The following is a 22,205-nucleotide window of genomic DNA, read 5'->3' as shown; positions in this document are numbered from 1 at the left end:
GCTTCCCTGAACATTTCCTCGTTTTGCAGAATTCATTTAACCTTTCTCCTCTTTGCAGTTATTTTCCAATATGTTTATGGAACCTATAAACATTTGACAATATACTAACAAGAGAAATAGCTTTTAAATCTCTGCCTTTTTGCTTTTAGACTAGAAAAGAAAACTAAGCAGCTAAATGGATTGGTTTCCATACTTGAAAATAAAAATTATTTTGCGTCTGTTTGCAAGGTCATCACACTTTTCTGACAAACTACACATACTCCACTGATACTAACCAGTCTTCTGGAATTCTTCCAACTGCTCACTTTTCAATTCCTTCACAGCAGCCATAACAGATTTAAAGGCACCTTTCAGACGCTTCCCAAGCACCATGTGATCAGGTTCTGCTCTTAGGCGGATCCCATATTTATCTTTCTCAGTTGATAATGTCACTTGACGGACATTCAGTTCCTGCGCATTTCCCAAAAAAGTAATAAAATGGGGAAAAAATAGTTTAAAAAATAATCACCACTTGAAGTCATGTTTAACAAACCATTTTACAGGCTGAATGGCAAAATAGTACAGAGAGTAGGACAAACAAAAAACAGCTGTCTGCTATTTTGATATATGTGCGCTTGAAGTTTGAACAGTACTATGATTAAGTCATTTTAGATTGTTATGCTATACAAAAATACTTTGCTGTACAGAAGACCAAGTTAAATAGAGCTCCCATTCATGCTATTAAATAAGAAAAAGTTCTCCCACCAAAGTATTATCCAAACATCCTTACCTATTCCCACCCCTGAGTTTCCACCTTACACCTTCTAAAGACCCCAGTCCTACTCTACTCAAGGTTTTCTCACTCCACAACCCATAAAACCTTTGAGATCACTCCTATTCCATTCAGCCCTTGTCCTTGGCTCTTTTGTCTTGTTATTAAGCCAGGCCTCTTTTCCTCCTTGAACTAACCCCAAACTAATATTTTCCTAAATAGTGAACACTTTTCAGTAACTAAGAACTATCTACTGTTTAATTCCATCTAATGCAACGTTGGTGTTAAATACAATTGTACAAACCAAACAGGAGATAGTCTGATAAAATAAACCACCTTTCCTATTTTGCATCTGAAAGCTTTTCTAGAATACTTCTGCTGTGTTGCTCTTGTTCTTAGGAAGCCTGGGAGACCTTTTGTCTGGCCAAACAAATGTACATACAATATTATAAAGAGTTCCATGTCTTTTACGAGGCATTGAGCTCTAAGAATCCAATACACGAAACCACACAAGGGGTCACTTTGTCTGGCAAGCCACTCTTTAATCTCTAAAATAGATAAAGGATAAAATTGGCTCCATTTCCAGAGGAGAACAGTTCACTATCAGCCCTCTGAAGCAACACTTAGCTGAAAGCAATTTACAAGTACAAAACAATCAAAACATTTTCTGCGCTTCCTTTCCATCTCATTTATTTTTTTCTCTTCCTTTTTTCAACAGGAAAGTCCACCTACTAATCTTCCTTCCACTTACTGTTTAATGAACTGTGCTTTTGCAATTGGTATTGGAATCAAAAAGAATGTCAACTGACAGCAACAAGGTTTTACACAACAAGTGAGTGGCTCCTCTTGCGTTTCCATCAGCCACACTCCAAAGGACACAGGTCCACAAACACCCATAAGCAGCCACAGAGCAGGAGTGTTACTTAGGTTCTCTACCTCGTCCCATTTCACCGGGAAACTCAAGGAAAGCCACCACATCCATACCAGCAGCTTTAAAAAAAAAAACTTATTTTGCACCAAAATCCAAAACTGCCCTTTTCAAGTTAGCTTAGTGGAATGAGACGGTTTAGGAGGGAAGCTTCTTCAGAAAGGCATAATGAAAAACGATACTGCGATGCTGCAAAACAATCCTTTTTCATGATTTTGTGAATGATCAATGATCATGAAGTATTTATCTCCAAAAAATATGTGGTCAAAAGTCAACTGTAATATACATAATATACAGATGTCACAATTTATCCTCTGCTTAGTTTGGTCCTTGAATTCTTCATATGTAATCAAGGTTACTCAGTAATGACCTTTTTTCCCTCAAGAAAGCATGTGTTTGCTTAACCCCTACCTACACATAGATCTTGATACTTTCTCCTACTCCACCTGAGTTAGGTCTCTGTGCCTGAGCTTGACTGGAGTAAGACAACACACAAGAGTCCGCTGCAGGCTCAAGTCCAAAACATGATAGCACTGAGCAATAACAAGGGAAGTCCAAAGCTAAGTCAAGATCAAGCAGTACACAATTGTAGCCCTGGGTCAAATGAAATCCAAAGGTTGAGTCAGAGGATATGTGTGTGAAAGAGATATCCAACAAACTCAGTCCAACACACAAGGACTTCCACCTGCCAAATGGGTGGTCTTCTCCTTCCTTATATTCTTCCCACTCCTTGCTCCAAATCTGCTACAGAGGATTGAGAAAACCCCCAGAACAGATCGGGAAGCAGTCCCCTTGTGCAGGTGGAAGCAGGGGTGACAGACTTGCAAGGCAAAAAACGTGGCATCAACCTGAATAAAAACCAATATGAACTTAAGTTCTAGCAACAATGCCTTCTGTTCTTCTGTCTTACCTCAAGTATATACTTTTCCAAGGACTTGATATCTTCCAGCGCCTGGGGATCCTGATGAATAACCACCACCTCTTTCAGTGGATACTGAAATTAAATTCAACATCATCAGTCTGGAAAAAGGTACCCAAGATCTATTGCAAAATGGCTATTTAAACCATGGCTATTTAACAGATATCCTTATAGTTCATTTTCTGGAATTCATTGATTTACCTATGCATTTCTCTGTCACAACCAATAAGTGCTTATGGGATATTGATGTAAGATAAATTAAAAAACATCTTACCTTTACTGGAATGGTTTTCCTGTCTCTGATTACCCGTCCAAGCTCAACAACAGATTGCATTCGGGAAACGGCACTTTCTATATTTTTGTCAATCAGATCCTCTCTAGATTCAAAAGGGGGGAAAATGGAAAGTTGTTTTGCATATGAAGCTAACCACTTTAAAAATAATAACCTACATTTAAAACCTGGCTGAAAAGAAAAAGCCCTTTGCTGGGACCCTCTTGTACAGCAGAATTGCCAGAAACACCATTTTTGAGCATCTTAAAGATTGCACCAAACACAAACGCCAATTTGAGGGTCAGTGCATCGTGGTGGATAGAGTGACGGACTTGGGACTATGGAGGCTGGGTTCGAATCTTCATGCTCAGCCATGAAACTTATAGAGTAAACTAGATCTGTTCAAGAAAATTAGAGATATGAAAGGAACATTTTGTACAAAGATTACCATAATAAAGGACAAAAGTGGTAAGGACCTAACAGAAGCAGAAGACATCAAGAAGAGGTGGCAAGAATACACAGAGGAATTATACCAGAAAGATATGGATGGCTCGTACACCCCAGGTAGTGTGGTTGCTGACCTTGAGCCAGACATCCTGGAGAGTGAAGTCAAATGGGCCTTAGAAAGCACTGCAAATAACAAGGCCAGTGGAAGTGATGGTATTCCAGCTGAACTATTTAAAAATTTAAAAGATGATGCTGTTAAGGTGCTACACTCAATATGCTAACAAATCTGGAAAACTCAGCAGTGGCCAGAGGACTGGAGAAGATCCGTCTACATCCCAATCCCAAAGAAGGGCAGTGCCAAAGAATGCTCCAACTACCGCACAATTGCACTCATTTCACAAGCTAGCAAGGTTATGCTTAAAATTCTACAAGGTAGGCTTAAGCAGTATGTGGATTGAGAACTCCCAGAAGTGCTAGCTGGATTTCGAAGGCGGAGGAACCAGAGACCAAATTGCAAACATGCGCTGGATTATGGAGAAAGCTAGAGAGTTCCAGAAAGACATCTACTTCTGCTTCATTGACTATACAAAAGCTTTTGACTGTGTCGACCACAGCAAACTATGGCAAGTTCTTAAAGAAATGGGAGTGCCTGATCACCTCATCTGTCTCCTGAGAAATCTCTATGTGGGACAAGAATCATAGAATCATAGAGTTGGAAGAGACCACAAGGGCCATCGAGTCCAACCCCCTGCCAAGCAGGAAACACCATCAGAGCACTCCTGACATATGGTTGTCAAGCCTCTGCTTAAAGACCTCCGAAGAAGGAGACTCCACCACACTCCTTGGCAGCAAATTCCACTGTCGAACAGCTCTTACTGTCAGGAAGTTCTTCCTAATGTTTAGGTGGAATCTTCTTTCTTGTAGTTTGGATCCATTGCTCCGTGTCCGCTTCTCTGGAGCAGCAGAAAACAACCTTTTCTGCTACAGTTAGAACTGGATATGGAACAACTGATTGGTTCTAAATTGGGAAAGGAGTACGGCAAGGCTGTATATTGTCTCCCTGCTTATTTAACTTATATGCAGAATTCATCATGTGAAAGGCTGGGCTGGATGAATCCCTAGCCGGAATTAAGATTGCCGGAACAAATATCAACAACCTCAGATATGCAGATGACACAACCTTGATGGCAGAAAGTGAGGAGGAATTAAAGAACCTTTTATTGAGGGTGAAAGAGGAGAGCGCAAAATATGGTCTGAAGCTCAGCATCAAAAAAACGAAGATCATGGCCACTGGGCCCATCACCTCCTGGCAAATAGAAGGGGAAGAAATGGAGGCAGTGAGAGATTTTACTTTCTTGGGCTCCATGATCACTGCAGATACAGCAGTCACGAAATTAAGGGACGCCTGCTTCTTGGGAGAAAAGCAATGACAAACCTGGACAGCATCTTAAAAAGCAGAGACATCACCTTACCAAGGTCCATATAGTTAAAGCTATGGTTTTCCCAGTAGTGATGTATGGAAGTGAGAGCTGGACCATAAAGAAGGCTGATCGCCGAAGAAGTGATGCTTTTGAATTATGGTGCTGGAGGAGACTCTTGAGAGTCCCATGGATTGCAAGAAGATCAAATCTATCCATTCATAATAATAATAATAATAATAATAATAATAATAATAATAATAATAATTTATTTATACCCCGCCCATATGGCTGAGTTTCCCCAGCCACTCTGGGCGGCTCCCAATCAGTGTTAAAAACAGTACAGCGTTGGACAGTGTTCTTGAAGCTACCAACATGAGTTTGACCAAACTGCGGGAGGCAGTGGAAGACAGGAATGCCTGGCGTGCTCTGGTCCATGGGGTCACGAAGGGTCGGACACAACTAAACGACTAAACAACAACAACAAAGAGCAAGTCACATTCTCTTTCTACCTAACCTATTCCATTAAATTATTAGGACAAACTAGGAGTAGCTGGTGGGGTGGGGTGATGCCACAGAGCTGCCCTCTAGAAAATGTAATCGCTGCCACTTACCACGACAGTGTGGGCAGTGCTGAGATTAGAGCTCTGCTAACACAGTAGCTGTGCCAATCCAGTGATCCTGCCAGGGCACCTACACTGCTGCCCTGCTCCCACTCTGGTAAGCAGCAATGATGTCGGTGTCAGGCGGAAGGTTCTGCCCTACTGTACCAGCAGCTTCTACTTTATTAGCTTTTAGGCGCTAAGTGAATATTTTTTTCATTATCTCAAGATTTTAAGACATAGCTTAATGGTTGTTTTATCACTTTATTGCCAGTTTGCTTCTGATACTCTTGTTAAAAGCAGTTCAGAAACAGCAGCTTGTGCAGAACAGGGCTGCAAGCCAGGACTGGGTCATATTACAAGAGGGTTTTGTCAGCTGCACTGGGCTCCCAAGTCTATGCGAGTTTTAATTTTTAAATCCCTAAACAGATTGGTACCACTTCCTCCCATATGTATCTACCCAAAGCTTGATCTTCTTTGGCAGTTCTGCTCAGAGTGGCCCCATAAAATGAAGCAAGGTGAGCAGTCATCAGGAACAGGGCCCTTTTATCATGGGCACTCCAGTTATGGAATAGCCTGTCCAGGGTAGATTGCCTTTGAAATTGGTACAATCTGGGCCTTGGGACTGTGTTTCCCTTTTTAACCTGTTTGGATTTTCAGTGTGTGGCAAGTTATGGTTTGCATTATTTATGTAGCATCCCCCTCCCCCGCTTTTTAATGGTTTTATGTTTTATTTTGCATTTCAATTATTATTTTTTACTTATTTCAAAGAACTTTATGTCACATGGAAGGTAAGTAAGTAATATTCTAGTAACTAAGTTGCTAAATATTAAAAGGAATTGCAACCAGTAAAAATTCTGGAGGTTAAGCCTGACCACTGAAATATGAATAGCCTTTCATTGGCAATCAATGCTTTTATTGGTCACTCAGCCACACAATACGGGAAAAAATCCATCATATTTATGAGAGGGTCCAATGCCTCTTATTCCATTCATTAACCATAACTTAAATTAGAAAATTATTGATCTGTCTAGCAAATAAAACTATCCAAAAATGAAGATGAGAAGCAGACTGGAACGGTGACTTACACACACAAAAGAAACAAATTATGGATGAGCTTTAAAATAAAAGTTTGGATGTATGAAAATGGGACTTGCTTGCTATTCAAAATTCCACACAGCTGGACAGGAAACAGAATTATGAGATTCTAACCAAGCCAAGTTCTGTAAAGTAGCTGGTACCTATAGGACTTATTTCAGAATTCACAGTGAGATGACAAAGCCATCTTCATTTACTTGATAATCTTTTGTTCCCCAAAGTTTAAAGTGTAAGATAGGAGTGAGGGACATTCTGCAGTCTGAAAGGCAACCTCACCTCAAAGCCAGCCTTCTAGCGCCTTCCTGCCAGTGGTGGATTGGGCCAAAGGCAAAAAAAGTGATGCAGTGCAATGGATGCAACCTTTGTACAGCAGGCAATATATTCTAGCCATACGAAAGGAGGAGGTTTCTACATCCATACACATCTCTCCATCATGGCAAGCAAGAAACGTTGCCACAATTCAAAGTTCAAGAACACATTCCAGACATGGAGGTATGGAGTCGTACCTGCTGATGGGGAGGGTGGTGTGGCCTATGAAGAGTACTGAGAGCTAGACAGAGAGGCCTAGAGGGCCATATTCAGCCCTAGGGTCCAACATCCCCCACCCCTGGTGTAAGGTTACCAAAATATGGACCTAGAACCTGCTCATTCCTTGAGACCATCTGAGGAGACTCTCTGCTGAAGCCAGATGAATGGGCCAATGATTGGACCTTCAACCCCTGGACCACGTACCTAAGGTCCACTCTTTTAGGCACTGGGTGGAAAGATAAATGCTACAGATTCTAGTGCTGCTTTAATGCATTAACTTTGCCTTAACTGATGCTCATGCTTATGTTGGGTCCATCATCTTATTGTTTTATACTAAAAATATATATTTTAATAGTTTTTATATTAAATTATTTAACCTTAAAGCCTTGAAACGATGTGCAGTAAGGCAGGATAGAAACACACTGAAATTCCCTCAGTACACACATCAAGCAAATACTGAACAGCTAGTTTGTAAGAGAATTCAGGAAACCTGACACATTCTCATTTCAACAATGGAAATAGTAAAAATGATAAACTTAACTACTCAAAGCTGCCCAAAGGAAAGCAAAATAAAATTTAAACCTTTAGCCTGACAACCATGGCATGTGCAATCTGACTGCTTTCCATCATGGCCAAGTCCATCATACAGTACAGAAACAGGGGGAAATGGTATAACAACCCCTGTTAACAGACTCAGTAATTACTATAAAGCTTTTGGGAGGTAGAAAAACTGCTTCACTAGAGACTGGCTATTAAAAACAAATAAACTCTCCAACAAAGCAAGTCAATTTGCAGTATTTTTAATGTAATTTACATTCACAAATCACATTTATCTTTGGCATCATTAATTGGACAGAACAAGGTGGCACCTGGGACTAAAAAAAATTAAGTTAGATTCCTATAAATAACTGAACATCTTTCTAATGTGCCTTTCAAAATACTAGTTCAAGGGCATTTGTAATGACAATGTACCTTCTGTGCTACAAACAAAAGAACATTTATACCCTGTAAAATCCACAGTTTTGATAGAAGAGGTTTAACTCATATACCTCTAAACTGTTTGATACACCAAAAACAGTTCCCCCAAGTGAAAACAAGAAATATTCAAAGCATATCCAAACCTATTTGCCAACCATATCCAGAAAACAAATGTTGGGGCTTCTGCTAAACTGCAAACTGCAACATGGTCAGAACATAAAAAAGCCAATATATAAACATATTTTCTTCCTTCAATTGTATTGATCACTAAAACCTTTTCCCTGGCTGTTGCTTACACCTTGTAAAATGTTTTCATCTACTCCTTTCCAGTATTTATCAGAACTGGTTTTCTATGGAACCGCAATACAGAATTACCACCCTCTTCAGTCTACAATTCAGCATCAGGTATGGGTATTTAATAAAGTTGCAGATTCTACAGCAGTTTTACAACTGGATTTGGAAAAACACATTTTAATAACTCTAATATTTTGCCTTATAGGTAAAGCATAAAAGAGAGGGCTGTCTCAGAAGACGGTTCAGAAACTACAGCTAGTGCACAATTTGCCAGCCTAGTTACTCACTGGGACAAGACAGTTTGAGCTTACCACACCGATCCTGACCTGACTGCACTGGCTGCCAATTGTTTCAGAGTCCAATTCAAAGTGCTGGCTTTGACCCATCAAACCTTAAACTTGGGCATCCACTACAATTGACTGAGTTGCTCACCGAACTTGAGGAACCATGAGGTAGTGAATGCTATCTGTGTTCTTCTCCTGAATGCAGGCAGGATCAATAAGAGTCTTCAAATTCTGGTACATCAGTTCAGTGATAAATGGAGTATAAGGTGCCTGCAATGACAATTTTTCATTACTTGGCTATTCTATATTTTGAAGTAATTACAAATGCGTTATAAATTGCTAAAACTCTTAGGTTGTATCCAGCACTGCACAAGCAGAGTTTCACTTATACAAGTAGACTTCCGTTCCCTCTCTTCCTCTACGCCACTGCAAATCTGCTCCGGAGAATCCTCCAACTATTCAGAGTTGGAGTCTTAAGAGTATGCAGAGGGCTAGAGAGAACAAGAAGTTTTGTTGTATGCACAGAATTCTGTTGGATATAGCCCAAGATATTCTCTGTTACTATAATGCAAGTTTTCATGCACAGTTTCCTGTCAAAAATGTACCAGCTACAGAGTTCAATCAGGAAACTGTTTCCAGTTGAACAACTTCCTCTGGCTAATCAAAATAACAAAATTACAAGGTCTAATACCACCTGATGACTGTACTTCTTACCTGGCCTTTTTACAGATAGGTATTCAACAAAGAAAATAGCTCATCTCAGAGACCAGGAAGGAAACCTATATCTCTTAAGCTCTCTAGACGCCCTCAGATAACAGAGGAATGAAAGAAAGTGAATAGCATTCAAGTCAGAAATCTTAGCATGCACTGTCTTAGTCCTTGTCCTTTCACACCAGGAGACAGTGAACCTTCCAAGCCTTCTGACTACTGAGATTTCACCAGGCACAGTCCAGACACAGCCAGGCATTTCTTCCTGACTAAAGAAACTTGCCCTCATTCTCCTTCCCTTAATTAAATCAGAGACTGTCTGAGAGCTGGATTCTGCCCCAGTCCCACATTATGTGCTCCTGTAGAATCATAACCCACATGCAGCCCTAGCAAGAACCCTCTCTGTGTTACAAGCTGACTGCCATGAGCTTCATGGGGCTATATCAAAAAGCAACGCTTCTGTACCTAAATCTGTAAGAGGATGACTGTAAGGTAAGGTAAAAGGTAAATGACCCCTGGACGGTTAAGTCTGGTCAAAGGCAACTATGGGGTGCGGTCAGGGACGGATTTAGGTTTGATGAGGCCCTAAGCTACTGAAGGTAATGGGGCCCTTTATATGTGATATTTTAGGGAGCGGGCTAGCAGGCGGGGCCCATTACTTACATCATAGGAGTCTACACAACACAAAACACTGTTGCTGTATGTAGGTTTTATTTTATTTGTTTTTTATCTTATATTTTGGAAAGTTTTTTCCCTTTAATTTTTTTTGGGGGCCCCAAGAGAGTGTGGCCCTAAGCTATAGCTTGTTTAGCTTATACGTAAATCTAGCACTGGGTGCAGCGCTCATTTCGCTTCAGGCCGAGGGAGCCGGCGTTGGTCCACAGACAGCTTTATGGGTCATGTGGTCAGCATGACTAAATGGCTTCTGGTGCAAGGGAACACCGTGATGGAAGCCAGAGCACACGGGAACGATGTTTACCTTCCCGCCACAGCAGTACCTATTTATCTACTCGCACTGATGTGCTTTCAAACTGCTAGGTTGACAGGAGGTGGGACAGAGCAACAGGAGCTCACCCAGATTCGAACTGCCGACCTTCCAATCAGCAAGCCCAAGAGGCTCAGTGGTATAGACCACAGCGCTACCCGCATCCCAGATGAATAACTGTACAGTTGTTAATTCTTACCATAAGTCTGCACATAGAGTGAAGAACGCTGAATAAGGTTTCTAAGGCCATAATGCAGTCATCTGTTCCATTTTCACCCTACTCAAGAAGTAGTCATAGATGTAAGAGAGATTAGACCAATAATTACACAAAATGGTATTGATCTTCAACACACAAATCAAGAAAGTACTCAGCTTTAAAGGGAACCTGAATTAACTCAGGAGCAAACTACTTCCACCTCTCATGAATACACCCTGGAAACAGAAGTCACATACCTTTAACCTCCTGCGATTCATTCTGACATACCAGTTGGTAAGAATGTCTACAAACTTAACGAGACGAGGAACTACCGTGTACAGTCTGTAGGCTGAAAATGAGAGAGGAAATAGCAAGCTGTAATGTCCCATTAACCTTTTGGCTTCAGTCTCTTTTTCTTATCAAAATCTTGAAGATATAAGAACCACCTGGAGCCTGTGACAATACCTTAACAACATTAAAAATGTATCACTATAAAGAAAGAATGGATTTGACTATGAGTCCCTTATTCATGTTATCCATAGTTAAGAAATCCCTTTTCAAACCCTAGTTTCAAACTCATATTAAGAGAGCAAAAATGTTCAAATCTGTAAACAAACATTGGGTTTTATCCAAAGTTAGTCCTACTCTAAGTAGATGCACTGAAATGAATAGGCATAACTAACTAGGACCCAGTAATTTCAATGAATCCACATCACACAACCCACAAAAAGTAAATAAAACCACGGATACAGAAATCAGTATATTTCTACTGTATAATCTTGCAGCACTAACATGAATGTAATTAGAATCCTGAAATTGGAGGAAGCATACGCACCTGCCATTTCTGCTTTGAAGAACTGAATGAGTGACTGTGCAAAGGAAAGAATCCATTTATCCATGATATTGTTGCTTTCTTTAACTGTATTCTCATTGTAAAGGAATTCCTTTCCATCTTCCTATGAATATGGAGGTGGGGAAAGAGATTTAACTTGAGCCAGAGCAATATGTTGTGGAGGTGGGAAAGAATCTGTGGTTGGGGTAACCATAACAACATTATAGGTGGTTGGGGAGCAATTTTTCTATTTCTTTCCCCTTGTTTTCTCCTCACACTTCCCCTTCTATTTACTGCAAAAGGAAGATATTAACTAAGCCAGCTCAGGGGGTGATGTAGTTTTGGGATCTATTTAGGCGCATGTCAGGGGAGTGTAGTGACTGAGGATCTTACAAGTCCACAGCTTCACCATCCCAGAACACTCTGCTTGGCCCACACATCTGGAAGAACATAACAAGTGGGCCGAACATGCCTGCTGAGCTTTCCGCATGCCTACCAGGGACCGTGGTGATTTAAGTGCCATCCTGCCATCAGGTTTTCCTCTTCACCAGCAGAGCTGCACTTATATCAGCTGCAGGATCACACCCTAATTCTTCCAATTTCAGTTGGTGTACTACAGTAGTACAGACCAGTATTGAACCAGTATGCCTCTGACTGTGCAACAATGTCAAGTGAAAAGAGAACTCCTGCAGTTCATGGGTCATTCAATAAGTCAGTTGCAAATGTTATTCATTCATTAGACATGTTCTCATGCAGGCAAACACAGCAGCTATTTGCAGATTTATTCTCTTTCTGTGAAAAAGCCATCTGGGGTGAATGCCACTCCGAGAGTCTATTCACCTTATCATGCTGCACTGAGAGGGTAGTAGTTTTCAGGATGATACCATCAGTTCAAATTTCTTGGCAAGTGTATCACATAGCAATAGTTTCAATTGCTTTAATAAGGTAGGATAATTTGAAAAGCGCTCCAGTCAAAAAATAGCTGCTTTCTGGGTTCTCATTTGAGGACCTCTCATTTGGACTTTGCTCCCATTAGCAGGGAACAAAGCACTTCACTTTAGTACTATGGTACATAATAACATTTTATAAATAGTTTAGCAGACGGTAATTTCAAAGCAAGCTTAAAAGGTTAAATGCAATGTAGAGACATTTGCCAGGATTTACTGCTTGCTCCTTGCATGAAATGAGGGAGTGGTCAGAGCCCCTCTTTATGGCACCATTCACCTTAATGCTATATACACAGAGACCCTTGAACAATGTTGAGCCACATTGCTATAACTTAAGGGAGGGGAGAGCTTCCTATTTGTGCAATTGCCAGCACAACTTAGTTATGCAAAAGTCCTGGCTCCCATTTGATGAAGAACTCTTAACTCAGGTTGTGGTTTCCACCAAAGCCTTTAATGCTCCGATCAGTGCGATGCACAGACAAAATGAGGTAATGTGGTTCAAAGGCACAGCAGGTGCTGCCCACAACTACCCAAGCAAAGACACGGATCCAACAACAATACCCCACTGAAACGCCAGGAAATGGGGTGGGGACAACTTAGCACAGCAAACGGTTCTAGTCTTTAGAGTGGGCAAGCAACCTGGCACTTCTCTGCGAAGGCTGAACCTGCCCCAACTGTTCATGCTTGTGCTGGCATCTCCATGGTCTAGGTGATGGAAGGGGCACCACTGCCTCATAAGAGGCGCGTGGGACAGGTGAGGCAGCAACCTCCCTGGGACAGGCAACACTATATGTGGTTTCTGGCAACTTCAGGGGCAGAGTTAGTGGCACGACAATTGGACAAGCCAGAACCAGCTTCCTACAACTCAGGAAAAGGAGCCAATGCCTCAAGTTGCAAGTACAGGGCGAGGGAAACTCACCACCACTAGAATGCTCTCTAGTATCCTCTACCTTGGGTTCTCCTGACCTGAGCAAAGACCTTCCTAGCCCACTAGATCCCTTCCTAGGTCATCTTTCTGCAACTCCTCTTCTCTCTGTTGGCTCAACCAGACCTCCCCACTCAGGGCCCATGACAGCAAATACATCTCCCAGGAACTCAATACCACAAGAACAATACAGTGGCACCAAAACTAAGTTCAGAGTATGTAAAATATTAGGGCAGTTTGAAGAACAGTATTAGGAACGTTGTCTGGGGACCCTCAGAAATAGCTGATTAATTATGCAGCTCCAAAGCTCTCCTTACAGAGGTGACTGCTAAAAATGTAAACCAATTTCCATTACTATTTATTGAAGTCTGCTGCCTTTATTGCTTCTAATAGCAAGGGCTCCATGGTGGTTTGAAAAGCTCATGTATCATGAGAGGTGAGTAATTATAAGCTCTTCAAGTTATCAATTTCCCATCGGAAACATAGTGTATTCACTAAGATAATGTATCTGTTGAGACTTTCCTTACCAAAGAACCAATCTTCAAAGGACCCGTGTTCTCTCTTCAAGTAAATTATTTGAAAGGCAACCATTTAGAAACAGTTGCTGAGAGAACATATTAAGATTTAAGTACTGACTGACCAGAAGAGTTTTGAAACTTGTATCGCTGACAAGTCAGAAGTCTTCCCTCAGGTTGCCAAGTGTACTTTGTAAAAATTATGAACTGCTTCAAATAAGCTGGTATCAATGACTAGAGATCATTTAATCTTATGTATGATTACATATAGAAGAGATATATTGCTATTCTTGGAATCCAACAAATTAAACACAATCCTAAATAATGTATTGCCTTTTTTACCACTTTTTATGTAGAATATATATTACAGGAGGATTATGGATTTATTAAATCCCACTGGATAAAATGAAATGTTTCTAGTCAATGAGGGCTATAGACTTTGGAACATAAGTTAAATTAAGAATACACATTCTTAACCTAAACATTTCACATTTGAAACAGGGAAGAGGAAATAAATGTTTATCAAATATTCCATTCCCATTCTGCTTTCCTCAGAGCACTGTCCCCCAACCTAGAATAGTAATGGCTGCCATTAAACTAGCAGTTTTTGCAAGTGTTAGGAATCTAAACTGGTCTTCATAAAAAGTGTAAGACATACAGAGAGATACAGTGTCATCAAATCAGAAATTTCTGGCATCAGAATTTTTCAACTTTAGTTAATATTACTCTTGTAAATTCGCATTTCAGAAGCCATTGGTGCACCAATAAACTGAACAGCTCCCCAACACAAGTGAACTCTAAATCAGATTCTTAGAATAATGCCGAGGTAAGTGGGCATAAATTGCAGCCTATAATTTTTTTGTCTGCAACTACACTCTCAAACTGCATAATTAATACTAACTTGGGCTACTTGAGTTTGAGTTTCCCTCCCCTACCTCAATTTTTAACATTTTTAAACTTTTAACCTCACCTTCTAAGAAGCTCAGGGTGGAATAAACAACTCTTCCTGAACCTCTGCTCACATTTGTCCTCCCAAAAAATCATGTAAATTAGATTAGGCTGAGAGGCAGTTCAGTTTCACAGAAAAGCAGGAAGCTTCCTTATACCAAATCAGAACATTAGTCTATTTAGCTCAGAATTGTGTATCTACATTGACTGGAAACGGTTCTCTAAATTTTCAGACAGGTGACATTCGCAGCCCTACCTGGAGATGCCAAGTACTGAACCTGGAAGCTTCTGTGTGCAAGGCCGATGCTTCCCCCCTTCCCAAAAAAACCCACGTTTTCCCCATTACATTTAAAAATAAAATAGATGATGGCATTAAGAATGATAGTGACTAACTCAAGGTCAGCACATTATCTTCATGGCAGAGTAGGGATTTGAAAGTGGGTCTTCCCAGTGATGGTCTGACACTATAAGCACTACATTTCTGGCTCCAACAAAATGCAAGAATGATAAACTGCAACCACAACCGACTGCACCAACACATGTTGCCTGAGCCATCTTGAGAGCCCATTTGATCAGATGAGCAGGACAGATATCATGAAGAATAACTACATATGTTGGCAGCATGCCGTGTGACTAGAGATCCCTTATTGATAAGCAAAATACAGTAATGACCAGAGAAACAACTTTCTTCGACACTGCAAAGCTTTGTACCTTAAGTTGCAGAATGACAACGTTCTGAATGAGAAAGCGATATGCATTGTACCATGGCAAGAAGACATCCTTCAGTACATCTCTCACACCTTCTTCTTTAAATCTCAAGTTTTCGGCTCTCACAACAGGAGAATTGATAAGGTACAGCCTACAGCAGCACACACAAACAGAGCAGAGTAATGAAAATTTGGACATGGCTTTAAAGAAAACACACCAGATAGATCCCTTTTTAATACACACAAATTAAAATTTCAACAATCCTCCACCCAGGACCCAAAATAACGTTGAAGTCCTAATACTTTGTTCAGTGCCAGGAAATCTGTAGATGTTGCTAAGATACAACTCACACTGCTGAAATGGCAATTCTAATTGGCAGTATTAGCAGAGGTGTAACCCCCACCCCACCCCCAAAATTCTACAACTACATAAAAATGCATTTCCATTTCTTGCATTAGTCCAATTTAGCTGGATATTTTCTGTCTTTCTTCTTACTCTATTAGGCTGCTGAATAGATCTTCAGAAAGCAAACATTTCTAAAGAACTGTGCTCAAATTACCATCACCCATCATTTCACATTTCCATATGACAAGATGGCTTTTGGACTAACTGATTTTTTTCTGCATAATGTACAAGAGCCTTGGTATTTTAACAATGCAACCCGATGTATGTATAGTTGGATAGAAGTCCCACTGGGCTAATTCCCAGGAAAGCATGCATTAGATTGCAGCCAAAGCTAAAGAATATGGTTAAAACTACCTACAACAGGGATACAGGGTTTGTAGTTAGTGGCCTAGTTTAAATGACATGGTAAGCCAAACTATGGCTTGCCAGGGCTATAAGTGTGCAGTTCTTTTGAGAGGAGTTTGCAGGCACGTTGCTCCATTTTGCTCTTGCACCACACTGAACAAAGCCAAGGCTGTTTCTTAATTTTCCTATCACATGTAATGAAAGTTGTCATTTTCTGCCCTGAGATTTCAAACATGTAGCTGCTTATTTTGTAATCTACACATTTTTATAATGTTGTTTTCCCCCATGCAGCTGTATTCCAAGAGAGTGGGCTTCAAGAGACTGTTCCACAATTCTTCCCAGACATCCACTGGAAAATTTTTACCTGTGTCCTGAGTTCATCTAACCTTCTACTCTTTTTCATGTTCTGATTCTACGTCACACTTCAGCTATATATATTTTTGAAAGTATATATCTGCTAATGTGCATAATTCATTTTTCCAACTCTGAGATAATCCTCCAAAAATATCAAACTAGAAAATATTCAAACGAAGAGAGGTTTTCCCCATTCAATTTTGTTTTGATCTCAGAGTATACCAATCATTAAATCCAATGGAGATGGTCAGTTTTCCAAATTTCAAAACCATTAACTGTATCTATACTTTAGTTGTATAGCACAGAATTGAATGGGGAAAGGCTTGAGTTAAATAGCCTTTTTAAACAATCCCAAACTCTTAAAATATTGAGTATTAAGTGGTTGCTCTTCACCAACCTATCTGTTACCCTCAGATGCTGTTGAACTCCCACTCTAATCAGTCTCAGGTGGCCCACCCAATGGATGGGCTGATGGGAACTGTAGTCCAATGTCACCTGGAGAACCACAGATTCCTCATTCCTAATAGGTAAAGTTTTAGCCAAGGCACCAAAAGACAAAAGGCGGCCACTAATAAACTCACTCAGTACTTGTTACTCTCATTTAGAGCTCTTCACTTCCTTAAGCAGTTTAAATGTGCAGCTGTTCAAAAATACCACATTTATCAGTAAGCTACAGAGGATATTTCTGCAGTACTTAATCAAAATTTGCATATGGGGGAAGGGAAAAACTTCTTCCTTCCACAGAAGCTAAATTAGCTCAGTAAAAAAGAAAAAATCCACGAGAAAGTCAGAAGTAGTTTATTCTATAAACAGAACACAAGTGCTTGACATCAAGCACTTCAAATAAGTTCAGACATCTGAACTGGAGCTCTCTCCTTAAATGAACCTAGCAAGCACTACTTTGCATTGTGTGTGGGAGTATGTATAAATAAGACTTTAGTGTACACATATCAGGCAGGCAGCAAGCAAAAACAGATTTATCTTGCTGGAAAAATGAGGACAGCAATGAATGCTCTTGAGAGCTGGGGATTTTCATTTAGGTAAAGAAAATAAAATTTACTGAAGTCTGACATACAATATTTTATCTTGCCAGAAATATATTTTAGAAAGACAATGTTCTTTAAGGTGAACAAATACAGCTAATAATTCAAACCATATACACACCAAAAAGTGCTCAAGTTCTTCAAGGCTTCCAGAATACAATCAGCTATATATTTGGTTTAGAGCCTACCAACGTCTGGAAAAAATTAACCATATAATGCTGTGTAGAACTGGAAAGCCTAGAGATGGGATATACAGCCTACGAATGAAAATTCCCCACACATAGACACCTAAGCTGTGCAATCAATTTGGTACTTACAATACAATCCCCAGGCTTAAGGACTATGCACAAGACGACACCCACACGTGTATAATCAAGAGCCCCGGAGACACAACATGCTGGTAAGCTCATACGAACCAGCCTAATGTCTCACACCACCAACCCAATCGTCCTTGCTATAATGTTTTTCAGTATTTTTAAGATGATTTTGCACGCATCCACACACTCACACAGATATTTCAATGTGGAAATTAAAAGGAGCTGGCAGTGATGCGAGGCCTGCCTTGTACTTCGCTTGCAGTACTGGACAATCCCTTATTCTTCATTCGGTCTAGCACTCTGTTTATACCAGTGGTGAACCAAATGCTTTTGGGAAGCTTTTACAATCTGGACAACTTCACCATTCCATTGAGATGCCTCACAGCACTCCCTCCCTCGTTTTGCATATTATAAAAGTATTTTTGTTCAAGATGTATACAGTTGTTCTGCGGTTGTATCTACCTTCCTTTGGTCTTTCTAAAAGTTGTACAAAGTTCTGAGAAGAAGCACGCACACACACTGCTACTGCATGAACAGCAGTAGCTGCACCAGCCAAAGCAAGGAGCAAAAGCCAAATTTTGACTGGCTATACCTAAGCAGAGGACCCACAAACATTAATAGAAACGGGGGGGGGGGGAGAGAATAGCAGGATCCTACCTTAGAGCATCAGCCCCATAAGAATTTACAATGTTTGCTGGATCCGGGTAATTCTTCTTCCTTTTGCTCATCTTTTGCCCATCACTAGAAAAGATTAAAGATGGAAACTATGACAAAGGATGCGTTGCTGGTAAAGTTCTCAAAATTAATACAAATGCTCTACCATTTTTATGATAGAAAGTGCCAGTCCCCTCAAGAGCAAATTATGTTTACTTTCACAACAGCCTTATTGCAAAGTGAAGAACAATGGAACAGGTGGAGAAACAACCATAGTTTTTTCTAGCCATATTTATGTATTGGGTGATAATGAGAATTTTTACTTTATTCTACCCACTCCCAACGATATATAAACTTGTATCATTTTGGAACGGATTGGGCCTTCAGTGTAAAGTAATTGTCATTCAGCTAAGGTTGGTTATTCAATGAAGGATTACACAGAAATATCTGCAGCTTAGAACTACATTTCAAGCAGAACCTCAGGAAAGAGCAAGATATTAACAATATTACTTGCCTGGCAAGAACTAGGCCATTTACAATTACATTCTTGAAAGGGGGCTTCCCAAAAAGAGCTGTGGACAACACGAGCAACGTGTAAAACCTGAAAAACAAATTGATAGTTAGCAGCTGATTCTAGGTTAATGCTAAAATATCACACTTTCAAGCCCTTGTATGCCTTCAAATTTTAATTGACTCCTTTTAGCGGATTTCAAACCCCAGGGATATTAATAAGAAATACATGGTTATAGTTATCCAAAAGTGTCATTTTATTATGCAGATCTTCTGGAAAATCTTCACATATTATTTCCCCCCTATTGCTAGCTTCTAATCTTGTAACAAACTACATTATCACACAAAACAGTTCTCCTTCCAAAGCTACAGTGTCAAAAGGAATATACCTGCGTTCAAGAAAACTGAGTGACATAATGATGCAGAAGCTTCCTTTCATAATGTGACTCTACAGCATTGTGTACATCACATTTGTAAATGTTGCTTAACACAGTCCTACAGTCACTTCAGGGTAGAGGTGTGTAAGCCAGTGCACACAAATACCGTATTTTTCGCCCTATAGGACGCACTTTTCCCCCTCCAAAAATGAAGGGGAAATCTGAGTGTGTCCTATGGGGCGAATGCAGGCTTTCGCTGAATCTTGGAGAGTGAGAGGGGTCGGTGCGCACCGACCCCTCTCGCTCTCCAGGCTTCAGGAAGACATCCGCAGCCTGGACAGCCCTGCGGGAGTTCCCTGAAGCAGAGCGCCCCTCGCGCCGGGCAGACATCTGCAGCGTGGGGAGCCTTGCAGGAGTTCCCCGCAGGGCTCCCCACGCTGCGGATAGCAGCCTGCCACCTGGCGCGAGAGGCACCCTGAAGCAGAGCGCCCCACGCGCCGGGCAGACATCGGCCAGCCCCACAAGCTTGGGGGACAGCAGGGAGGCGCAGAGCTGCCATCCCGCTGTTCCTCGACCTGGTTCGGTTTCCCTGACCTGGTTTTGGGGGGGAAATAAAGGGAAAATTTTTTTCCTTTTTTTCCCCACCAAAAAACTAGGTGCGTCCTATGGGACGGAGCATCCTATGGGACGAAAAATACGGTACATATACACAAATATATATATACACAAACCTTCATCTTTCACTTGGGACTTGATTATAATACTCAGTAAAGGAACAGAATTGTACTGGGATTACAAGGCTCATTAGAAATTTAAATTTTGTTTTCCCATGTATAATAGTTCCGAAAATAAGTTATCTACATCACTGGAAAGTTAACTCCACATCATGGAGTGAAGTTTTGTGTGTGCAGAAGTTGCCAGTAAAAGCCGGAACATGCTAGAATATTCTAGCGCATCTGTAATTTTCCATTCTTCTCACAGCACAGCTGCATGCTTACAGGCTGAGTCTTACCTGAGTGCCAAGGCCACTGGGAAGGGTATATCTGCTAGTCAGTGTACAGTTTCTCACTCTCATTTCTTCTACTGACTTCTATTCTTTGCTTTCATTTTATATTTGTGTGGTGTACTTTTTATGCTGAAACTGGATTTTTGCTCTAACAGGAGCCAAGTTGTAGCTTGCTAGTGATCTTGCAATGAACAGTAAGCTGTAAGGCTTAGTAAATCTCTGCTAAAGATTTTTCTGTGTTCTGTGCCTTTTTGGGATGCCTGCCACTGCCAGAGTTCCACTACTCTGGTAATCAAGCAATGGTCGGGGATGTCCTGGGGGCCGGGGGCACAGATCCAGACATTTAAGAACAAACTAGCTAACGAAATACAATCTTTGGAAAAAGGAAAGCCAAAAGTAAAAGAAATGACACCTAGCTCTTTACCCTCAGTGAGAGAAATCAACAACTGAAATAATCCAGCTCTTCCTTACTGTTTTTATCAGCTAAAATGGGGGTGTAAGGTTATGAAAGCATACAATGCAGTTCTACTGCTGAAACTAAGCAGATGTGGCCCTGAAAGTTGCCTTGATAATTGAGGCTACCTGAAAATCAAATGCAAATTTCTCTGAGCTTTTCTGTCTAGTGTTCATGAATTACAGTGAGTTAGACCACCATGTAATTCTCTCTTTGGCTGTATCTGAATGGGTCAACTTGTCTCATTTTGTAAAGAAAAAGGTACTATGTAGATAGCATTTGCTGATCCCCCCCCCCCCCCGCATCCCACAGAATACCTTCAGGCTTGCCTTGGCCAGGAAATGATACATAAAAGTTATTCGTTTATCACAAGTTTTGTAGCCAGGTTTCCTATGGCCAAGTCTTTCATCAAGTATTACTAGTTAGGTTCTTTGCTCTCTGGATTTTTTGTTAGGTAAAAGGTGAAGAAATTTTAATTTCCATATTGCTGCCTTTTGCCATGGGTCTTCTGTAGCCACCTACCTATTCAATCAGCTAGTGGAGGTATCTTCAACCCTTTCAGACCCAGGAACCACTTTTAACCCAAACATGAATTTAGGGACCCTTTTCTTAACCTTTTACCATATATCTGCATGGCAGTAGTGCTCCTGTTTGCAACCCACCTTGGATCAGGCTGCGACCCACTAGTGGGTCCCAACACACATTTCACAGGTTATTAAAATCATTCAATAACAACTACTTTCTTTCTTCCTTTAAAAATCTCTGTCCATGAAACTTTGTTAGTTCAGTGCTCGCTATACAAACATGAGCCAAATTATATTTCAAGTACTCTTTTAAAGTTATCCAGATTTCCCAGTGCTCTGCAGTTGTAAAACAGACTAATAACAAAGAATTACCATCCTCTGGTTTGGTCAATGCCTTCAGCAATGAAGTCAGCAGGAAACGCATCTTCAAATTCTCTTTTGTTCTCAAATGGGTAATGGACTTGGGCATAAGGCATGCTCCCACTCTCAAACCAGCAGTCAAACACTTCTGAAACACGATGTAATACACCTTTGCCGCAGCGCGAGGGGATGGTTATATAATCAACGCTAAAGGGAAAATAATCCAGCAACAGTTTAGACACTGAATTTCCACTCTACAAGTTGGAAATTAGTCTTAAGGAACCCAATTACAGAAACAGATGCCAATCCCAAACTTCTATATCTAACATATTCAAGTTGCTTGCATAGATTTTCCAAAATAATTCAGAACTGAAAGGGTTTCACTAATTTAGCACAAATACAATATACTTAAATTATTGCTAATGAATACAAATTGCTCAAAGCTACCCTAATGTCCCACATATCTCTCCAGATCAGTTTCCAAAGAATGATAGTTTTAGCTAACACTAGAAATAGCCTATGCTTCCCAATAAAACACTGCATTTCAAACCACGTCAGAAATGCTTTTGCAGAA

The 22,205-nt window shown here is 40.6% G+C and overlaps 1 protein-coding gene across 4 annotated transcripts in view; it reads right to left on the bottom strand.

The window, feature by feature from the left end:
• Nucleotides 1–22,205, bottom strand: part of IARS1 (isoleucyl-tRNA synthetase 1) — a 95,583-nt gene that overhangs the window by 19,040 nt on the left and 54,338 nt on the right. For all 4 annotated transcript variants that reach the window (XM_083488911.1, XM_083488910.1, XM_083488909.1 and 1 more), the window contains 11 exons: nt 21,644–21,838; nt 18,915–19,001; nt 18,404–18,487; nt 15,286–15,433; nt 11,243–11,363; nt 10,665–10,756; nt 10,411–10,488; nt 8,667–8,788; nt 2,873–2,975; nt 2,590–2,673; nt 276–450 (listed from right to left, as the gene is read on the bottom strand). In XM_083488911.1, the coding sequence (XP_083345037.1) occupies nt 276–450; nt 2,590–2,673; nt 2,873–2,975; nt 8,667–8,788; nt 10,411–10,488; nt 10,665–10,756; nt 11,243–11,363; nt 15,286–15,433; nt 18,404–18,487; nt 18,915–19,001; nt 21,644–21,838 (1,289 nt within the window). The remainder of the gene's footprint in view (nt 1–275; nt 451–2,589; nt 2,674–2,872; nt 2,976–8,666; nt 8,789–10,410; nt 10,489–10,664; nt 10,757–11,242; nt 11,364–15,285; nt 15,434–18,403; nt 18,488–18,914; nt 19,002–21,643; nt 21,839–22,205) is intronic.

This window comes from Podarcis liolepis, assembly GCF_965112155.1.
Source record: "Podarcis liolepis genome assembly, chromosome: 2".
Taxonomy (NCBI): Eukaryota; Metazoa; Chordata; class Lepidosauria; order Squamata; family Lacertidae; genus Podarcis; species Podarcis liolepis.
The sequence above is the reverse complement of the archived record's forward strand: the minus strand, read 5'-3'. Positions and strand labels throughout refer to the sequence as shown.